Here is a 20,622-nt window from a genome sequence, read left to right as displayed (position 1 = left end):
GGTTTGATTGGAGAATATTCTTCCTCTCACAAACACTCTGAGGTTTTTTTGGTGCAAGTCATGTGCGGTGACTGTGACTGCATTTTTCGTCATATTTTACTAGAACTCCCTTTAAAATGTGATACAGTTTTCTTCTGTGCTGTGATTTCAATTTCCCTTGAATTGGTGAGCACATTTTCAAAGTTTCATCTTCTGACTTGCTGCTGGGGAAGGGTAATTTATTCAAAATGAGAGCACATTTTTTTCTCAAGTGTGCATTTAAACTTAAGTCAAAGGAGTGAAGCCAGGCAAATTCTACCTGGGCAATTTTACAAAGAAAAGTTGACATTTCTGGAAGAAATTATTTCAGAATATTTTTCTTTTCAAATGTAATTTGGTCTTTGTAAACTTAACTGCCTAGTTTCAATTTGTTTCATGTCTTTATAGAATTTGAGCTTCAATTAGTTAGCAATGTAACAGTTTTATTCTGACCTTAACATAGAAAGCTATGACTAAAAATACTTTAAAATATATCACAAAAAGTATTGCCTACTTATCTCACACTTGCTTAACTACACCTTGTAAATATTTTAAATAACTAAAAATACAAAATGTTTCCCTTTTAATGAATATTGTGGAAGTGATGACAGGTTAGATTTAAATACTATTTTTAGATTGTAAAACAGATCTTAATGTATGTGCACCTGTTTACTGATTTAAACTACTACTTCTTTAAAAATTCCCTCCTTCCCTTTTTTTTTTTTCTAAATGAAACTTTGTTTTGCTGGAAAAGGCCATTAAGCTTGTCTTCTGCTGGGTCTGTCAGTCAATGAACTCCCAGGGTCTGCAGCTTACGGAGTGAAAAATACTGCTAATAATTCAAAACAATGTATAGTCTAATGGGTAGAGCAGCACCAGCTGAGAAACTCAGTGCACAGATATTGCACAGATATTTTCTGAGACAGGAAGTTTCTTATTTGCATAGATCTCTGTTCCAGGAGAATTGGAGAATATCATCAAAGCCGTCTGATTGGATCTTGTAGAGGCCTTTCTTATTTCTCTGTTCCTTTGTACAGTAAATACATAGCGACATGTTGGGTACTTCTTTGTGTACCCAATGTGTGTTTTTGCTTTTTTCCTATTACTGTTATTTCAGTTCCACTTTGATCTGCTTTTGTTGTTTGTTTTGTTGTGTTTTTTTGGTTTTTTTTCCTTCCTTCTTTTACAACCAGAACGTGGACTCTCTGTGGCACTCCTGAGTACCTTGCACCAGAAGTTATACAAAGTAAAGGCCATGGAAGAGCTGTGGATTGGTGGGCCCTAGGAATTCTTATATTTGAGATGTTGTCAGGGTAAGTGATAATTACTATATCACAGCGATATTATGTAATACAGAATTATTTGCTAGTTCTGTTCACAATATTTGGATTAACAAATTTGGGCTACATTTAATATTGATACACAAGTTTAATTTGTGCCTTTGAAAAAATCAATTGCGAAGCTTTACAAAAGAACATATATCACTGTTGTTATGGGAATGTTTTAGGGTTTTGAGTTTGTTGGTTTTGTTTCTTGTTTTGGGTTTGGGTTTTCTGTTTGGTTTGGGGTTTTTTGTGTGGGGGTTTTTTTGTGGTTTGGGGGGTTTTTTGTTTTTTGTTTTTTTTTTACTTAAGGCTTTTTTAACAGCTTCTCTTTTCCTTATGTGTTTTGGAAAATCAGGTTTTGCCGAAGTTTAGATTTTTATTCACGAGATTCTTTATATTTAAAGGATTAAGAACAGGACTACTTCTGTAATTAATTTCCAGCATAGGGAAATCCTAGTTACAGTGGGAGCTTTAGTCTGTAAAAATGCACAGTGGCAAGTAGGAAGGCTTTTATTAAAACAGTTTGTATGATAACTGAGCACGGGTTTTCTTTAAACTAGAGGAAGAAGAGCAGGGAAAAGCGTTATAGTCTCTTTGAAATCAGTTTGCTCAAACGCTACTTTTGGTGTTTTGGAATTTGTTTGCTAAGCAACATTTTCAAAACATACAAATTCAAACTGAAGAAACAATTTCTGGCATTAGTATAATTAATTGTTCATTACTCGTTAGAGTTAGATAAAAGTAATTGTCTCAATTTTCTCTGATTTCAAAAAATAAATATCTTTTCTGTAAAACAAATAAATGATTTAGGTAGAATGTGAAATTGCGCTTGTGTGCTAAACAAGGCATCTGCATGGTTTTACTTTTTGTTTGTCTTGGCTGTGTTGTTTGAGGGTACTTGAAAAAAGATTTGGATTTTTGAAAGTGATTGGCTTTTTTTGTGGTGGGTGCTGTAAGACATGCAGATGAAAGCAAGGCTTTCATAGCTTCTGAAGAAACATAGTGTATTTATCAGTTTGATTTCACAGTTCTTAGAGCGTCTTCTGGTATCTGATCAGTGCACTCTGCGCCTTCTTGGTCCCCAGGTTTGTCAGGTGTTCTCTGTGGTCCTTCTTTGTAAACCTGCAGCCTTGTAGAATGATCAGAACAAAGTGTGCTTGCTTGAAATTTATTAATCCTCTTCTCTGTGCAGTACTGTCATTTCAAAGTGATTTTGTTGACTGTTCCAGTGTTTGGACAAGCTCATAAGTTTGCCTGAGCAGCTAATTCTCCTGATAGATGGGTGGGCACTTCAGAGCTATGATCCACTGCATGTACTGCTGTGAAGTTCGCCCAGTAGCTACACAACCTTACCCAGCCCAGCATTGCTACCCACTGCTTGCTTTTTTAGTGTCCTCAAGGCTTTCATATACATTGACTTTGAATCTCACAGCAATTTGTTGACAGAAAGGCAATAAAAATATATAATAGTTGCTGGCAGACCCAGGCAGGCTTGGCTGACTGGTCTAATATGAAGTTGTAATTTATGTAGGCTGATCTGTACAAAGAACAGGCTTCACCTTTCTTCCATTGCTTCCAGTAAGGTGAGCAGCCCAAGCTGATCAAAAGAATCTTTCTCAGAGAGATGAAAAATTCTCAGAAAGGAAAAAAAGAGATTCCCAGCAAGCTTGTTGCCACTAATCTTAGTCCTAGACAGCAGGAAGACTGTAGATAATTGTCTGGGCTGTAACATGAGCGCAGGTGGTGCAGTCACCCCACTGTGATTTACCTTCCTGCCACAGGTTTCAGTGGGACCACTCTCTGTTAGGTCTGTGTGGTCTCAGTGTAAGTGGATATTGGGCCTTTTTTATTTACGTGCCTTACAGAGATGTTGATAGCATTCTCTCCACTAGGCCACTGATGGAAACATGGTTTACAAAGTTGACATACTGACTGCAGGTGGCAGTCAAGGAAGATGTTTGGAGTCATTGAAATCTCAAGACTGCAGGGTGCTGAAGTATGACTGCTGTATGTTCTACCGAAATATGACTGGTATATATTGGTCATAAAAAAAGGGAGCAGCTACCGTTGTTTCTATGTAGGATCTTGTGCATCACAACACTGTCTGGCTCAAAGGATGAGACCTGGGTTTCAGGGTGGAGGATGGGAGGGAGATGGCTTAATATTAACACTTTGGCTTTTAGAGACTTTTAACCAATAGAGATAGTTTACACTTTCCTGATAGTCAAGTGAGGTTTTATATAGGCTGATTGACAGAGCAGCTGTCTGCTGTGTCTGATTTTCTATGTTTTTTTTACTACAGTACTTTTATAGACATGCTCTTCATAATGATTGAATGCTATTTTGGATAGGGACTCTGTCCCAAACAATAAAAAAATAAAACAGCAGCATTCAGTCATTGTCCAAAGCTGGAATAGGGACTCCATACAGGGCTTACAGGGCTTGTTTTTTTGGGGTGTTTGTGTTTTGAGGTTTGGGTTTTTTGTTTGGGTTTTTTTTGCGGGGGGTGGGAGGGGGTGGGTGTTTTGTGTTTTTTTGAGATTGGGGGTATAGATAGATACTACTTTATTAGAATTTTTTTTTACGGGATTAAAGGAGAGCAGGGATTATGGCTTGTATGTGTTTCCTTTAGATGGGAAGGTTGTCACATGTTTTAGAATTTTATCAACTTTTTGCTGTTCTTTGGGTTTTGAAGTGTTTTGAAGTGGTTTTTTTTAGAGGTGTTTTGAAGCACTTCTCCTCACCAACTCGAGATCTGGCTAGATATTTACTATCAAGGCTTTTATTGCAGGAACAGTCTTAGTTAACTTTATCCATCAAAATTCAAAGAAGATTTAGGAAATCTGAAAATATTTTGAAGTGAACAAAACCTGACTTCCAGACTGAATTATTGTCTGCAAGTAAATTAACGTACGACATTTGATAGTTATTTCCTGAAGTTAGTCTCTCTGAAGCCCAAAAGCAATTGAAAAGAATTGGTAGGTGTGAGTGTAAGGAAAGGGCCTCTCTAAAAACAAACAAACAAACCCATATCTTCCTGTTCTACAGTGTCTTATTTCCCTAACTTAATCTCTGGAGGCCCATGGAATTCTTCTTCTGCACAAACTAGGTTTAAGACAAGGTCCTGTTTAGGTTTAACATAGGAAAGTACAGAAAGGGGAAGGAACAGGGAGAAGCAAGTGTGAGAAGAAATCTTAACAGATGAATAACACCAGCTTCATAGAGTTAATCTAAACAAGCTAAACAAACTGCTGATACAGGAGTTGGAACATCAGTTTATTTTGAGGAAATGAGTTCCGTTGCAATTTAATCCAGAGAAAAATATATTTGTTATTTAACATTAGGTATGTCATAATTGTACTGTTATCAGATATGCAGCTAATATGAATTTTGTGTATTAATGTGGGCTATGTCTTTTTTATTTCTCTTGGATTGTCATAAGTGATGTGCTGGTCTGCCGTTTTAGGCAGGTTAATGGTTCTTGCCTGCAGTTTCATATTCTCAGACCTGTGTGTTTTCCCTTGAGGTTTTGCAACTTCTGTTCTTCAGACTGTCTTTGAAACTTATGTCTGTGCCACCGTTATGCTTCAGTTAGTAAAAGGAATGGTTTGCAGCTGTTCTCCTGTTTACAGAGATGATATTTTTTGTAGCTGCTTTTCAGTTGGTGAAAAGGCAGCTGTTTGTATTTGTGTTGTGGGAAGAAAGTCTGAAACTCAAGGGGATTTTTGTTGATTTATTAGGTAGCTCCCTCTACAATACTTGCATTATTTTGTCTAAAATCTGTGCTGTGTTGAAGGTTGACATTTACGAAAGGCATCAAAATCGAGTTACTTGGTTTGTTCATGAGAAAACTCTGCAGTCTTGTAGTTTTGCATGGAGTTGAAATGCATTTAAGCAGAATTACCATAAAATTACTGTATAGCCAATTGTGATTCAAACTTTTCTCAAGAACTCTAGACAAAATAATTTTGGATTTTCAAAGTAGAAAAGCAAAGAACAATTGAAACATGTAAATATGAAAAAAGTTATATGTACTTCTATTCTTCTTGATTTCACACCTCAGTAATGTACAATAATCTGCTTACTGCAGCTGGCAACTTTGTAATACATAGTTACAAAATGTCATTCTAGTTGCTTTATGCACTTACAGATTCTAATAGGTAATAAATGGAAAATTGAATTTGTCAACTTCCTGTGGACAATGTGAATGATATTTATATTGCTTGACTATTTATATTGCTTGACTAAAAAATAAACTTTATATGATAGTCTTTCTTGTGTGGGAAAAACTTGTGCATGTTAAATAGCAATCACGTTTTCCATGTTCCTTAGTGTCAAAGCAGGAGTTTTCAATAGCACAAGTATTATTCCTGAGATTCTTCCACTTTCCCGTTAGCTGGAAAATAGTTTTTCATAAAGGAAGTACTCTGGCTTTCTGACCACCAACAGGAAACGTCCTTTAGTCTTTCCCTAGCCCGATAGTTTAGTCATGCTTTTCAGTGCTTTGAATTATTATGGATTTTTTTACCATAAGCCTACAGACACCTTTACTTAATTATTCTGATGGAATTTGATTATTGCCGTGGCCAAAATTTACAGTATTTCAAAGGGAATGCTAATCCACTTGATCATCAGCTGAACGAAGAAATTAATACCTCTGAAAACATAATGGAAATAATGTATGGTACTTCTTGAAGAACAAGCTAGTTTGAGCTAAAATTATAAAAAGAGCCTGAAGTGAAGAAATTTTGTTTCCATCCTTGTTTTTGTGCTATCAGTGATTCCCAAAGCCATAAGCACTGTATTTGTGCGTGTACATGCACAGTTTAAGTTCTCTGAGAAAGTAACTATAGAATGTTAGGGAGATGTGAAAATATTTTAATTAAACTGTAATAGTGGTTGGATGTTATTAAAATGGTCAACACTCAAAACAATGGTTTTTTTAATTCTGTAGGGATTTTGAGGCAGAGGTTGCTTTGGTCATGTTACAGAGGGTAAAGCAGGACTGAGATTATTGACTGAGTTATTCCATTCCCTTAGATTTCCTGTGGTAACTTCTAAGAACATGACTGACGCTCAGAAAGCTGTTGGCACTCAGGCTCAGCTGCCTGTACTGGCTATACTGATGCAACTCTTGCAGCAATCGGGGATGTACCTCTGCTGTGCTTCCTTTACTTCCTAGGAAAGGAAGCACAGCAGAAAACACAGTTCTTACTGTATCTGTGCAAAAAGAAGTAGTCTTTCTGTTTGCTCATAACTTCAAAAAGAACTTCATAGAAAAAATAGATGTAGAATTTTAATTACGAGTTAATTTACTATTCATCATGGGGATGATCATGAAATGAAAACTTTATCTGTCCCACACAGAAAGGCAGCTGCACTTGGAGAGTTGTGAGAAGTCTGACTGTTTCAAAAACCTTATCTAGCAAAACATACACTTGAATTCAAGAAGTACGACAAATAACTGAACTGGATAATGTATTCATGTGAAGGTCCTTTAACACTTTAGACAGAAATTGGTAAAAATAAGGGTGTGCCTGCAGTTACAGGACAAGATCAAAAATGGTAATGCTCTTTTGGAGAGTATATCCCTGGGCTTTAGAGATAAAGACAAAGCATTCTTAACTTTTAACACTGAAAATTCATTTCATAAATATATTTTTACTGCAACCATGTAAAAATTTTATATTTTTCTATTCTATTGTTATGTTTAAATTTTAGTTAGTTCTGCATTTGGTGTGTTGTGTACAAAAATGTTTTTTTGTTTAACAATGGCAGTCTTAAATTATTCTTCAAGATGCTATTTGATTGGTAGTGTCCTACAAAAAGAACAATAAAATCAATTATTTCTGAGGAGAAGTGCTATAACATAATACTGCTTATAAGATTTTCAGAATTTCTTTTTCTAACATCTAAAAATTGTCTGTATTAAAACAGGTTTCCTCCATTTTTTGATGACAATCCATTTGGTATATATCAGAAGATTCTTGCTGGCAAAATAGATTTCCCGAGGCATTTGGATTTATATGTAAAGTAAGTCCATGACTACCAACACTGTTTTTCTATTTTAAATACCTCCTCAGCACTGTTTCTAAAAAATCTTTTTAGAAGACCTGATTTCAGATTCTGATTTTCTGAAACATCGTGTTGGAAAACATTTTATATTATATTTACACTTTCAGTCCAAATAAACTTATATAGTTGGTAGATTTCGAGGTGGTGATACAGTTGTAAGATATTATCTGACCCATTTTTCTGTGTATTATGGGATATTAAATGCTTTTCGACCTTGTGCAAACTCCATTGGCTTGTACTGTAAGAAAATCAAGTGAAGAAATATAAGGAGATAATCTGAGTAAAAATTAGGAGAGCAGGAAGAAAACACTAAACTTTTCTATGTATCGATACACACCACTTAAATCACTCTCAGGATAATTACTTGAAAGAACTCTGGTCCTTCAGAAGTTCTGGTGTAAAATCAGCTTACATTTATGATAGCAGGGGCCCAGTTCAATATGCAGTATTACATACTCATATAATGTGGGGTTAAGTCTCAGTATTTAGCAAATGTTAAAGGTATATTGCAGGTTTAAAAAGTTTTTTTCCCCTATTTAAAAATTCCATAACTGAAATAATTTTTAGTAAACATTAAAACAGAGGAAATGCAATTATAAACATGAAGTTTCTCCTAAGAACCAGAGATAACTGAGTGAATGAGTGAGGGAGTGAAGACAGGAAGTTATTCCTATGTTAATCATTCATTATGTTTTGATAGTGATCTTAGAGAGGCACTTGCTAACTGTCAGTACTGGGTGAACAATTTAAAACAAAACTAATCATTTGAGAAAGATTTAAGCTTACACTGAATCATCAGGTGTGCTGATTGAAGCACGTCTTCATCCTCTTAGGCTGACTAGTTAGTGTCTCGTATTTTTGTCTCTTTGTAACAGTTTTGTCTTAGTAGCTCCATACTGTTTCCAGTTTAGTGTAGTCCATTGTCTGGTCTTCCTAATCCAACTGTTCCTGGAAAGAAAACTGATTATCTCTTGTAGTATTCTGTAGTATTCACTGAACTATAATACTGTGATCAGAAGGTGGAGCACCTCAGATTAGGTTATCATCACTAACAACCCATCCAATATAGTGAAAGCAGTTAGAGAGACTGATAAGGTCACCCCTGAGCCTCCTTTTATCCAGTCTAAATAATCCCAGCTCCCTCAGCCACTCCTTGTAGGACTTACCCCCAGACCCTTCACCAGCTCCATTGCCCTTATCTCAACACAGTCCAGCATCTCCGTGTCTCTCTTGACCTGAGACGCCAGAACTGGAGACGGGAGCACTGGGTGTGGCCTCACCACTGGCCACTAGAGGGGGACAGTCACTGCTGTGTCCTGCTGGCCACGCTAATTCTGCGGCTTCACTTGCTTTCTGCAGTTGAGTTGTGAGCACAGTGTCTTGGATGTCAGCCCCTCTTCCTTCTTTTAAACCACAATATGCAGAACTGGATAGTCTTTGACCATCTCTGCAATATTAGCTTAAAGCAAGTGCCAAGATTATTTTGTCCAGTGAAGGCAGTCTGCTTCTTACCTTCTGACTCATCTGTTTTCCCTGTCTTCTTCCAATAAGTCAGTATTCCAGCCAGAAAGAAGGCTGTCTTGGGTCCTGTCACATCCAGGCTGTGTCTGAAGTACTAGGGTTATACAGTGTTTTAATTCTCCGTTCTGAGGCAGCAAACCTACGTCCCTTTCTGAACTCTGAGAACTGACATTTTTTACTCACCTATCACCCTTTCTAAATTTGTACCACTTCTGCTTTTCCTCTTTCTTACCGCTTTTTTAAACTTTTCTTTGCAAAGCCAGTTTAGGAAAACTCTAAACGAAATATCACTGTTACAGCATATTACTGATGATTGGTCTGGAGAGACCTTCATGTAGAATTTGATTCTCCAAATACATAGACCAGCATATCCATTGAATTAATTTTAACATCATTTTAAATTTGTGTTTTAGAACCAATGTAATAAAGAACAACTAAGAGATCTATTATTTGTTTCAATTCAATGGATATTTCACCAGTCCAATGCAGCATCATCTTTGGTGACAACACTATGTCACCAAGTAAGCTCATCCCTTAACTGTTCTGTGATGAATTTTTTGCAGCAAGCCAAGAATGATCCATGAAATGTTGTCTGGTTTTATTGGAATAGGGAAGTGTCTTTGGCCACAAACTGTGAATCTCTTATGGGTTTCTGGATTTCTTTTCAGTCCTACTTTTGTTTTAAGTGTGCTTATAGTCATCCTTGTCACCTCTTCCATAAGGAATGGTTTTCATTGTGAAATGGAAAGGAGTATTTCTGCAAAGGTGACTGTAAAAGGAGTTGGTCACATGATTTTATCTAATTCAAATATTGATTGTCTGAAATAATCATGAGAGTTTCAAAAATTGCTTTCTACATGGACTTTTTTATTCCTATAATTTAATTTAATTTTTCATTTAAGTTGAATTTCATAATTTTATTCCTGCCAAATGCAACACTTTTTTCAATAGTCTAGCAAATTCAGTTCATGTGTTCTTTCTGCACACACTTTTGTGATTTCAAGGATAGGTGACACAATGCTATTTTTGGGAGGGATAGTAGACATTGAAGGTAGGGATGAAGAGAGGCAGGTGTATCATTGTTATTTTTGTGTTGTTTGCTGTAAAGAAAACTGTTGACTTTTTTTTAGCCTTTCATACTGTTAAAAATTGGAACTAGGCAAACTCTTTAATCTCCAGCATTTCATGCGGTATGTCATCTCTCAGGACTACTTATAGTAGAGACTACTTGTAATCAGGAGTATAATAAGGAGGAATAAAGAGTATAATGAGGAATATAATTAGGAGTCTAATATAGTAGATTAGATATAATCAGGAGATTATAAGCATGGTTAAACTTTTGTTCTATCTTGTCATTCGTAATTCATGCAATTAGTCCAGAATGCCATTTTTCTAAAATCAAGTAGCAAAATAATCTTTCAGATAAAATGTAACTGCTTATAGAAATATGAAGCCATATTTTTCTTTCAACTTGTAAGTAATTAAGCTAATTCCATAAATTCTGATACTTTTTGTTTATGTCAGAGTTGTTTGGGGCTTAATATTTGAAGTACTTTGCTATTAAAATTGAAGAGTTTTATGTCTCTAAACTTCTTTTAATCTTTTAAAATGTTGATTTAGCTTTATGTAGAACTGTTCAATGAACCAGTATTTCGGTGTGGCTTCTTGTTTTCAATGAAGTTATAGATGTTACTAGTTTTAAGCAGGTGACTAGCTCTTCCATGATTTCCCTGGATATTTGGCATAAAGATGAGGATACAACTTTATCTGCTTTTTTGATATATATTAGTGTTGAATTCTGACCAACAGATTGGAGATCCATTTTGAGATTTGGAATGCCCAGCAAAATACAAAAATACAAAGAACGAAATGGTGCTACTTGGCAAGGGGCAGGGGAGGAGAGAGAGAGAGAGAGAGAATTTTTTTCCTTTGTTTCTTGGAAAAATCTAAAAGAAACCTGCAAGAATTCTGTTAGATTCTTTTTTATTGTTTACTCTTAAACATCCTAAAATATGAGGAAATGAATGGGTCAAAGGGAAGCATGTCTATATTCTGTAACACTGGACAGTCAAATATAAATTACTTCTGTTTAACAGAGAACATGTTTTCTTTACTTCAGAGACCTTATTAAGAAGCTGCTTGTGGTTGACAGAACAAGACGACTAGGAAACATGAAGGTCAGTGTAAAATCTTTAGTGTAACACAGCACAATGTTGAAAGAATTCTGTAGGAAAGATATAGACCAGCTCTTCACAGAGTTTCTGCTTTTATAAGCATGAAACAGATACATTTTCCCATATATCACTTAGGTTATGCAAGCCAAAATGCAAAGTTTAACCTCTGTATTTCTGTTTTTCGTAAAATCATTCTCCTGTTTGGATTAATGCTACTCTTCATGATGGTTTCCCTCTCTTCTCACCACCACCCCCACCACCACCCTATTTAATAATGTGAAAACCTAGATTAGACCAGAAAGATGGTATTAAGTCCTGTAGTACAGGGTGCCAGCTCATTTGGTTCTTTTTTTGTGGAGATGTTAATCCCCAAAGGAGCACTAATCAAATTTGATGTTTAAAAATTATTTTTAGGAGTATAAGGATTGTTGTAGCACTATGATACCAGGTCATTGTGTTGGTGGGGCTGATTAAGCACAGTCAAATACTCTTCCACCAGGAAGACCTATTTACCCTAATCTGAACAAATTTATGAAGACCATAGGTACTGAAATTAGCTTGTATAATCTTTCATTTCTTTAGAGACATCTAAAATTTTTATTTCTCTGGGCAAGGTATGTTAGAGGTTTGCTTTTTGGCCCAAAGCACATTGAATGGTAAACATAGGTGAAGAAGGTAAAAGGTACACAGTTATGCAGGGATATAAGTATAAATGCTTTAACCAGCTGCCCGGTGTTTTCTTTTGGAGCCTTTTATGGCACAAACTTAGACTGGTAAGAATGTTTTTCTTATCCTTCAGAATCCCTTGTTGTGTTTTTCATGAGGATTTCTTACACTGAAAATTTTTAAACTCATTTACCAGTGAAAACTTTTATATCTTTGGACAGTTTTGAAGAAAAACAAGAACAAAAGCAAATCTTGACTTATTCAAACATGGGCTTTGGTAAATGTGTTTGGCTGGGTTTTGTGTTGTTTTGGGGGACTTTTTTAGTCTGTGGTTGCTTAGGTTTGTTTTTGGGGTTTTCCCCACAATTTCCTAAAATGCTTAAATCAAAAATAGTTCTAACTAAGAGCAGATTTTGGGGTGGGAGCACTAGGTCAGAATTGTGTCTGATCTTTTTCCATGATCATAATTGGTTTAAAAAGATGTAAATCCCACTGAACATTTTCTTGTGAAGCATTCAGTCATTGCTTTTGAGGGAGCTAGATGATACTGTTCTCCTTGATGCCTCATTGGATATGAATGTGGATAATCCCTGTCCACATTAATCTGAAAAAACCTAAATGTGTGATAATGCTTCATTTTGTGGAGCTGTACGTGGTATAATCTTGAGTGCTGTGCTGTGATCAGGCCTGAGACAGAACCAACTGTTTTTTCCTGGTGCTTAATGCCTTGAGAACAAGTCTGTGCTTGAAACAAGCTTAATCATGAAAAAAAGAGACATTTTTGTTTCTTATGTACATAAACAAAGCAGGCACCCCAGAGAGAATAATCATTGCAAGGCAAATACACCTTTAACTGTGTATCTAAAATGAAAACAAATGTTGTAATATATTTACTTCCATAACAGTACTGACAACCCCATGTTAGCATTAGATATGTGTAATGTTTGAAAAAGTTATGTGCTTCCTAGACATTAGTTTCATTTAAAACACCATCAACCTCATTTGTTTTTTTTAGTGCAAGAATTAGAAAGTATATATGAATAAAAGGCATTCTCTAAAATGTTAGAGAAAACAAAAGTAAACAGGACTGTAGTGAATGGTTTTGTGGATACTTTAAAGCCTTTTCTTGTTCTCCATTGTGTCAGAAGAATGCTGAAAAAAGCCCAAACAAAACCCAAATCGAAAATGCTTGTGTTTTATTGCTGGAACTCAGGACCTGCTATGGAGTTAACACTATGAATTTATCCTTTTAGAATCTTTTAATGATTATCACCTGAAAACAAGAAAAAAAGGCTAGACTGTTAGTCTGCTTTGATATCCCAGTCCTTGGAATGAAATTCATGGTTTGGCATACATGTAGCTTAAAAAATAGTTATTTTGATTTCTTTCCCTAAAGAATGGAGCAGATGATGTGAAGAGACATCGATGGTTCAGGTCTATAGACTGGGATGCTGTACCTCAAAGGAGACTAAAGGTACATTCTGCAAATACTGTATAGGACATCACAAGGAGAAATCATTGTTCATTTAAGCTGATCTGTTGAAGGTTTGTTGGCTGTTGCATCTGTGTGTTTGTGTGTGTATAACCACATATCTATATGCACACTTAGTAATTAAATGCATATGTGCCTTCTTGCAATGCAGAGTTAATTGTATGAATGTCTACTTGCATTTTTGTTTATATACAAACTGTCTAAAAAAAATCCCTGCTTTAATTTACTGAAGCTGATTAGTTAATACAAAATTTAGTTTTCAGGTTTAGAGTTTTGTAAGTGATTACTTGTTGTAAGTGGTTTTTTTATTTGGGGAGGTGGAGGGGATTGATAATTTGTTAGTTTGGTTTTTTTTTTTCTTTTTTCCCTTGTCCTTACATATATGGAAATGTTTTACTCTGGGCTTTAAATTTTTGTGCCAAGTTCAATTCAGGTAAATATTTTAATGAAAAGTAAAGCACATGGAAATAGGAGGAATAGGGAAGGTGAAAGAGAAGCATTTATGAATGTAATTCCAACATACTTTTTAATTGCACTGAATTTTAGTATTGTATGATGGCAGATGTTTGCAAAAGCTATCATTACTGCAAAATGCTTTTTAAGTCCTTTGGAAGTAAAACTGCCTTATTTCTTTCCTTCCTCAGAACTTTCTAACTTTTACAATTCCTTACACGAGTGATTTTCTCTAGGAGAGGTTGGGTTACCTCTTGACTTACTTGCAGTCAGTCAAGTACCAATTAAACATTTGTTTTTCTTTTCTTTGCATTAGTTTTTTACACTTAAATTTCAGGTAGATACCTTGAGTTCTTGCAAAAAAAAAAAAAAAAGACAATAATAAAATGTTCTTGATGTATTCTTGTAAACAATATCTAATACAAAGCAGTAGGGGACTTTTCTCTTCAGGAAAAATAAGTTTACAGTGTTATAAATGTGTGGGTTTGTTTTATTTTTAATCATTACTGCACCCAGTTAATGTTTTATGTATAAGCATTGTAATGAAGTCAAATTTTTGTCGGTATGACCTACAAATTGTGTTTACTGGAACCTGCAAAGAACACAAACTGGATGATAGCCTGTTTTATAAGCATATAAACTCTGAAGTTTATAACAACCAAAGCAATAAAAAACAAAGGGTATTAAAAATGATTGTTAGATGTACAGTCAAATGTCTCAGGTCCAAACATTTTTTTGTGGCATTTTTATTAAAAAAAATAATCAAAAAAGAGTCACCATAGCATTCAGATTATTATGAATACAAAACTTGTTTCTTAGTCTTTGTGGTGGTTCCATTAAGCTCTTAAAAGATGAGATAGTTCTTAATTTAACTTAAAAGTAGGGATGTGAAATGATCAGAATTTTACTTGGTTATTTCTAGAGGCAGCTATATTCTTCAGAATTTGTTTTTATAATTTCATATTGATGAAGAGATTGAAAATATGAAATAATGCACACAATGCTCCATTTTCCCTGTAAAAAGTGTGAATTTGTCTCATGTATGAGGCATTGATTCATGGTCCTAATAAGGTCTTAAGTATCAGTATCATACAAACAATAACAATGGCTGAAAGAGAGAAAATCGTTTCATTAATCATCCTTTCTCTCTTTTCCTTTGTATTTTCTTTCTGTGTGTCACTTCACAAAACTGATTTTTTCTACCAAAATGCTTTCAGGGAGGAGGGGTACCAGGGACTGCCCACAGTAGAGCAGACAGTTTTCCAGGGCAGAGCAGATTCTGCACATTTTCCTCAGCAGCTGGGCAGTATTACCGTGACTGCCAGACATAAAATTAGGACTCTGCTTTTGGCTGAAGGTTACAAGTACTATCTTACAGGGACCCCTCTTTCCCATTGAAAACCTACTGATGATATCATTTTGAGAAGCCCAAAAGATAAGATCTCATAGGCTAGTGGAAGCCAGACTTTTATATCTTTTTGAGGATATGCAGAAGAACATTTTGCTATACTGTATAGTTCTGTCTGTGCTATGATTTTGAGCCAGTTCAGTGATTGTCCATAAGGTTTTCTCACTCAAAAGTGTTCTGTTGGACTCAGCATGATAGTTAAGCTCTCAGGTGCTGAGTAGAGGACAGAGCGATGAATGTCCCTTGAGAGAGGAAAAGTAGTTTGCCCTTCATTAACACCTGCAATTAATGAAATGTTCCTGAAAGGATCTTTATCTCATAGTCTGTGGCCAGACGGGCAGAGGATTCTCAATGTTAGATTTAAGACAAGTTAAAACTACAGGTACTGTGAAGCTGATGAGCAATACTAGAAACTGAAAGGATCCTCTGTGAAAACAGATAAAAAACTGATACTTCTCTTGGCACCTTCAAGTTTCATAAAAACAACCCATTTGAATTCAGCTGCTTTTATAGCCATCCTTTTGAAATGAATTATGGTGAAGCAATTTCTTTACCTGCTTGAATTTATTGCTAGGTTAGGAAAACCACAGTTGGTAGACGGAAGTTAGTAATTTCAACCTCTTTAAAAGCAATCAATCTATTTGAAAGCAGTGAAGAGGAGGTTTTTTCCTTCAATATGGTAGCAGTTTCCCATGCTGCTATGAAGATTCTTAGTTGAAAAGAAGCTAGTGCTCAATAAAACAGGTATCTGTATTGAATGTATTAATTATTAATTAATCTAAGTGTCTTTTAACCACATAATTTAAGTGTAAAATTGACTAAGTGTGGGAATGAGTATGTATTGCTGCAAGCTTCTCTCTCTCATGCCATTCATTATTAGGGTAAGGTGAACTGTAAATCTTTATTTGTTCAATAGATCTTTTACAGAATAGAATGATGGAGAGGAACTCATTGAGGAAACCACTTACATTTTTGTTGTGCTTCTTTTGACTAGCCTCCCATAGTGCCCAAAGTATCCAATGATGGGGATACTTCCAATTTTGAAGCTTATCCTGAAGATGACTGGAACAAGACACCACCGGTACCTCCGAAAGATCTAGAAATTTTCAAGAACTTCTGAGTATAACATCTACACTGGACAAGGTATGTCCAAATGTCAAGAGTGCCCTTGAAAACATTGCAGATCTTTGAGTGAGAACCATATGCAGAAATTACATTTTCTGATTCATAATGGGTTGAAGTGACAAAAATCACCTCATAGGATTTGATTTTCAACGGTGATGAAGGTTTATTTGCATACAGATATTTAAGTCCTTCTGTCCTTAAATTTCTTAAAAGAGTGTGTTAAAAAGAAATACCTAGATTGATTTGACAGATAAGGAAGTGTGATAGATTAAACTGTAAGGTTTTACTACTAAGAATGCAGACTCTAGAGGAGTAAGATTGTCAGATTATTTCTGTACCCTGGATATTCTCTCTTATAAATGTGATAGGTTGATACTTGTTACTGAGTTCAAATAGTCCACCTTGAGTTTTGTGTTCTTTTTTTTTTTTGTCTTAGAAACTGGAAGGAAGTTGAAGTGCTAAGAGCAAGTCTGAAGAACGATGGAGTTCAGATGTAAAGGAAGATTTTCTTTGTGGCTAAGAATGATACTGCATTCAGATATGTGTATTAGTATATAATAAATATCAAAAAAGATGGAGGTGGGCAGGAATAATTTTTTGCTGTAAACATTTGACTTTAATTTAGTAAATTGTAATAATGATAGTCTGCTTTGAAGTAGACTAACTAAAATGATATTTTTAGGATTATTTTTTTTAACTTATGGTTGAATTAAGTTTCCTGCTATTCCCAGATCCTTTTTGCATAGTTAACTCATAGACTTAATTTTATAAGTTTATACTAAACTTGTGTAATTAAAAGCACAAATTAGTATATATGTATATAATGAATACAGTACAACTAAAGCACAGGAATTGTGCAAAGATGTAAATTTTTGTACTTTGCAGAGTCTATGATTTTTATTTTTCAAATAATGTTTTTCAAGAAGTTCTTTAGGAATAAAAGTCTTAAAAAAGGATAAATGAGTTTTTCATCATCTTATATACATTTTATAATTCTTTGTAAAAAGCAAAAATAATTACGTTTTAAAAAAGATTTGTACCTAAAATTTCCAATGCCTCACACTTGCAACCATGGTACTTGAAAGCAGAAAGACAAGGGCATGTTTTTGTTTAAGATGCATCTTAATGGCTAATTTATGAACTTCTGTTACAATTATGTCTCTTTGGAAACCAGAATTTTGAGTGATTATACACTATTTGAGATCAGACTCCTCACATGAAAACTCACTGTAAATTTGCAAGTCAGTCCATCCTGATGAAGGGGCTTTGACTGACACTGACAGGAGTTGTTCCCTCACAAACTCGTTGTCTTCTCCAAATGGAAAGCATGAGCCATAACAGACCTTTTTCATTAGTGAAATAGTTGTTGTTGAATGCTGAACACTTCAGAATATCAGAGGGAAGACTGAATATATAGTACAGCCTTCTTTTTCTACTCCTCTTTTTTTGAAAATGTCCTAGTCCCTGCTGCCAGCAATTTCATATGCACAGAGTTCAAACTTTAGATGCAGTCTCTTTTTTTACCCTGTGCTAACATCTTTCTAGCAGCTTGAGCACACTGTTTTTGGAAGTATTTGCAATACTGCTTAATTTTAAGTAGCACTGAATATCAGTATGTGCACATGTATGTATCTATACATATGAATGCACAGAAACATGAAGGTAAATTGAATACTAGCCAAAATCTTTTTTTTAGGGTTTTTTTCATGTTACATATTGTGATACTTGTGTTAATATAAGGATTTTGTAGTACTTCAATTACAGAAAACAGTTACATTCTTTAGGATGTTGTGGGTTTAGATAACTTCCAATGAAATTATCGTAATCAGACGAAATTTTCTTTTCTCTCCGAGATCAGCTTTCTGGAGTTTTACTACTATGACTTATGGTTCTACATACTGTTTAATTACATCACACAGACAGTTTTTCTCAAAAACTACTCTCCACATTTTTGATCTGAAAGCAATAACAAATGTAGGCCGAAGATTTGTTTCTCTAAACTAAATCCTGAGTGCCTACAAAGTAGGCATTTTATTAATTGCTACTGAAACTACCATATTTATGATTTTATGGTAGATCTGTTACTGGAGTCTCTTTGTGGAAAAGTGATCTCAATTTTTTTTGTTTAAACAGTACAGAAGTGTTATCAAGAACCTGTAACTTCCAGGGTATTAGATTATTTCTTCATAAAGCAAGTCTTATTTAAATAGATTGTATAACTCTTGGCAAAAATGCTTGATGTGTAACAAAATCAGGATATTTCAAAATGATAATTCTGGAGTATCACAAAGCTGTCTTGATGTTATGCAATTTAATGGCCCCAGCTGCCACTCAGTAAATATCGTGTAGGAATGTACAGTGAAATACAGGACAATCCATAGGAAATTACAGTTTTAACGTTGTGTAAGTACCTTATTCTCTTGGAAAAGTGAATCTGCCCCACTATATTTGTATCTGTGGAATTCGTTAATCTAAATCAATTGGAAAAACTGAAACACATAAAACACAACTTACTTTGAGTAAGGGGGAGCAAACAGTTTGGGAGTTTTCTTAATGTGCAAGCTTGCAGTATTCTGTGGACTCTGAATACTACAACATCAGTTTCTTATTTGAAAATTTACATACTGCAACAAGAAAGTGTGCTAAATATAGGATTTTTCTTCAAATTTCAAAGCTGCTCTATGTTTAAGTCTTCAAATCTGAGGAAATGAAGTTGAATTTGAGTAATTTGCCACGGTGGTGGTTAGAAGTTTTGAATGCCTGAACAACAGGAGATAGTGGATTTTCGTTTTATGAATCTCACCCATTGCTGGCAGTGGATGCACTGACACTCATTATGATGGAGACTAAGGAAGTGAATACAATGTTATTAATAATGATAATCCGTTGACTTTACATTATTTCTGAGCCATGTGTACATACACATAAACTACTGACCTCGTCAGCATGCTTTCTAGTACAAAACTGCTTTCAATTTTTTTTAAATTAAAATACTGAATTAAAAAATAAAACCAAAACATTTTTTAAGCATTATTTTAAGTGATCAGTTATTTTCTCTACAGTCCTGGACCTAATGAGGTGTTATTACCTGGCTGTTTTATTTATTTGCACAAGTGAGTCTACTTTAAGTCTTTACTGGGACTTCATGGCCCATTAATGTAGTTCTGAGTGCTCATGCAGGTAAACACTGCACTAGGAATTCTGGATTTATGGATTTTTTTAAAAGACTAGAAGTTTTTTTTTAGTTCCTATTCAAGTAGGGTGTTCTCTGAAGTTCATTTTATTTTGATTCTTTCTGTTAATGTGTACTTTTGCATATAGACTGTTGCATAAGGACTTGTCTTGCAAGAGAGCCCATAGGCCTTTGCTATTCTACATCAGTGAACAAGAATGTTAAACATTAAAAAACAACCTTTATTTTTGAGTTTTATATATATATATTTTTAATTGCCCAATCTGAGGTTTTAAGGGATAGACATGAATTGTAAACTCAATTGCCTTGTAACCAAATGATATAAATGCTTCATGATTTCAATGAAGAACATGCTGTAGATTTTCCTGTAAATTAGCTTGATCAACGAATATGTGTGCTACTGAGCTTTAACTAATGTGATCTTCCACTGTAAAGAGTCATTGTTATGGATCAAATATAGGTACTAAACTATGTTTAAATGGATAAACAGGGATTTTACAGTTTTGAAAGCAATGAAGATAGGGCTGTTCCTCAGCCCGTCTGCTTGCCATTCAGAAGAGTTGTGATGCAGTGCTTCCTATGCTATAGAATTATTTTTCAGCTTTCAATGACTGTAGCATGATTCCTTTTTGTACTGTACTGTGTACAGACTTCCCATGTTTTGCACTTTTCTATGGCAAACCTTGACTGCTTTATAAATACTCTGTTGTGTAGTAAGTAGTGATAGTGACAGCAGGCATTTGTGTGCTACATAATCAGTTTGGACTGCTCAACTTGCGAGGTTCACTTGGGCTAATGTTGTGTGTTGCTGGTTGCTTGTTGTAGCTCACGTGTAAGTACTGTTCAAACTTACAAAGTCAGCCCTCATTGCACAATGATAAATCACTGTGATCTGTACAGAAACCCTATTAAAACTTTATTGCTGTTTAATTTAATGTAATAGCTGTCAAATCTGGATTCATTTAATAAACCTTTATATCTTTTCAAATGTTTAAACCTAGTTTGCTTCCATTTATGCCGGGAGGAGATTGGGGTTCTTCATCCAAGAAAATGGTGAAGGGGAGACGAGAGGAGTAGAAAAACAACTGTTCCTTCTTATCACATTTTAAGCCTTTTCAGAACAAGACACACAGATGTTGGAACAGATAATGTTGAAGAAGCACCAAAAAGTA

At 35.0% G+C, this 20,622-nt stretch overlaps 1 protein-coding gene across 1 annotated transcript in view; it reads left to right on the top strand.

The window, feature by feature from the left end:
* PRKX (protein kinase cAMP-dependent X-linked catalytic subunit) overlaps positions 1-20,416 on the top strand; it is a 58,072-nt gene extending 37,656 nt beyond the window's left edge. Inside the window, exons 4-9 of the mRNA XM_066176780.1 lie at positions 1,212-1,331; positions 7,281-7,376; positions 11,059-11,116; positions 13,176-13,253; positions 16,127-16,275; positions 16,694-20,416. Coding sequence (XP_066032877.1) covers positions 1,212-1,331; positions 7,281-7,376; positions 11,059-11,116; positions 13,176-13,253; positions 16,127-16,252 — 478 coding nt within the window. The 3' untranslated portion in view covers positions 16,253-16,275; positions 16,694-20,416. The remainder of the gene's footprint in view (positions 1-1,211; positions 1,332-7,280; positions 7,377-11,058; positions 11,117-13,175; positions 13,254-16,126; positions 16,276-16,693) is intronic.
* The last annotated feature ends 206 nt before the right edge of the window (positions 20,417-20,622 follow it).

This window comes from Chamaea fasciata, unplaced genomic scaffold, assembly GCF_029207755.1.
Source record: "Chamaea fasciata isolate MVZ Bird 193981 ecotype frontalis unplaced genomic scaffold, bChaFas1.0.hap1 SCAF_2, whole genome shotgun sequence".
Taxonomy (NCBI): domain Eukaryota; kingdom Metazoa; phylum Chordata; class Aves; order Passeriformes; family Sylviidae; genus Chamaea; species Chamaea fasciata.
This window is presented reverse-complemented; position numbering and strand designations above follow the sequence as displayed.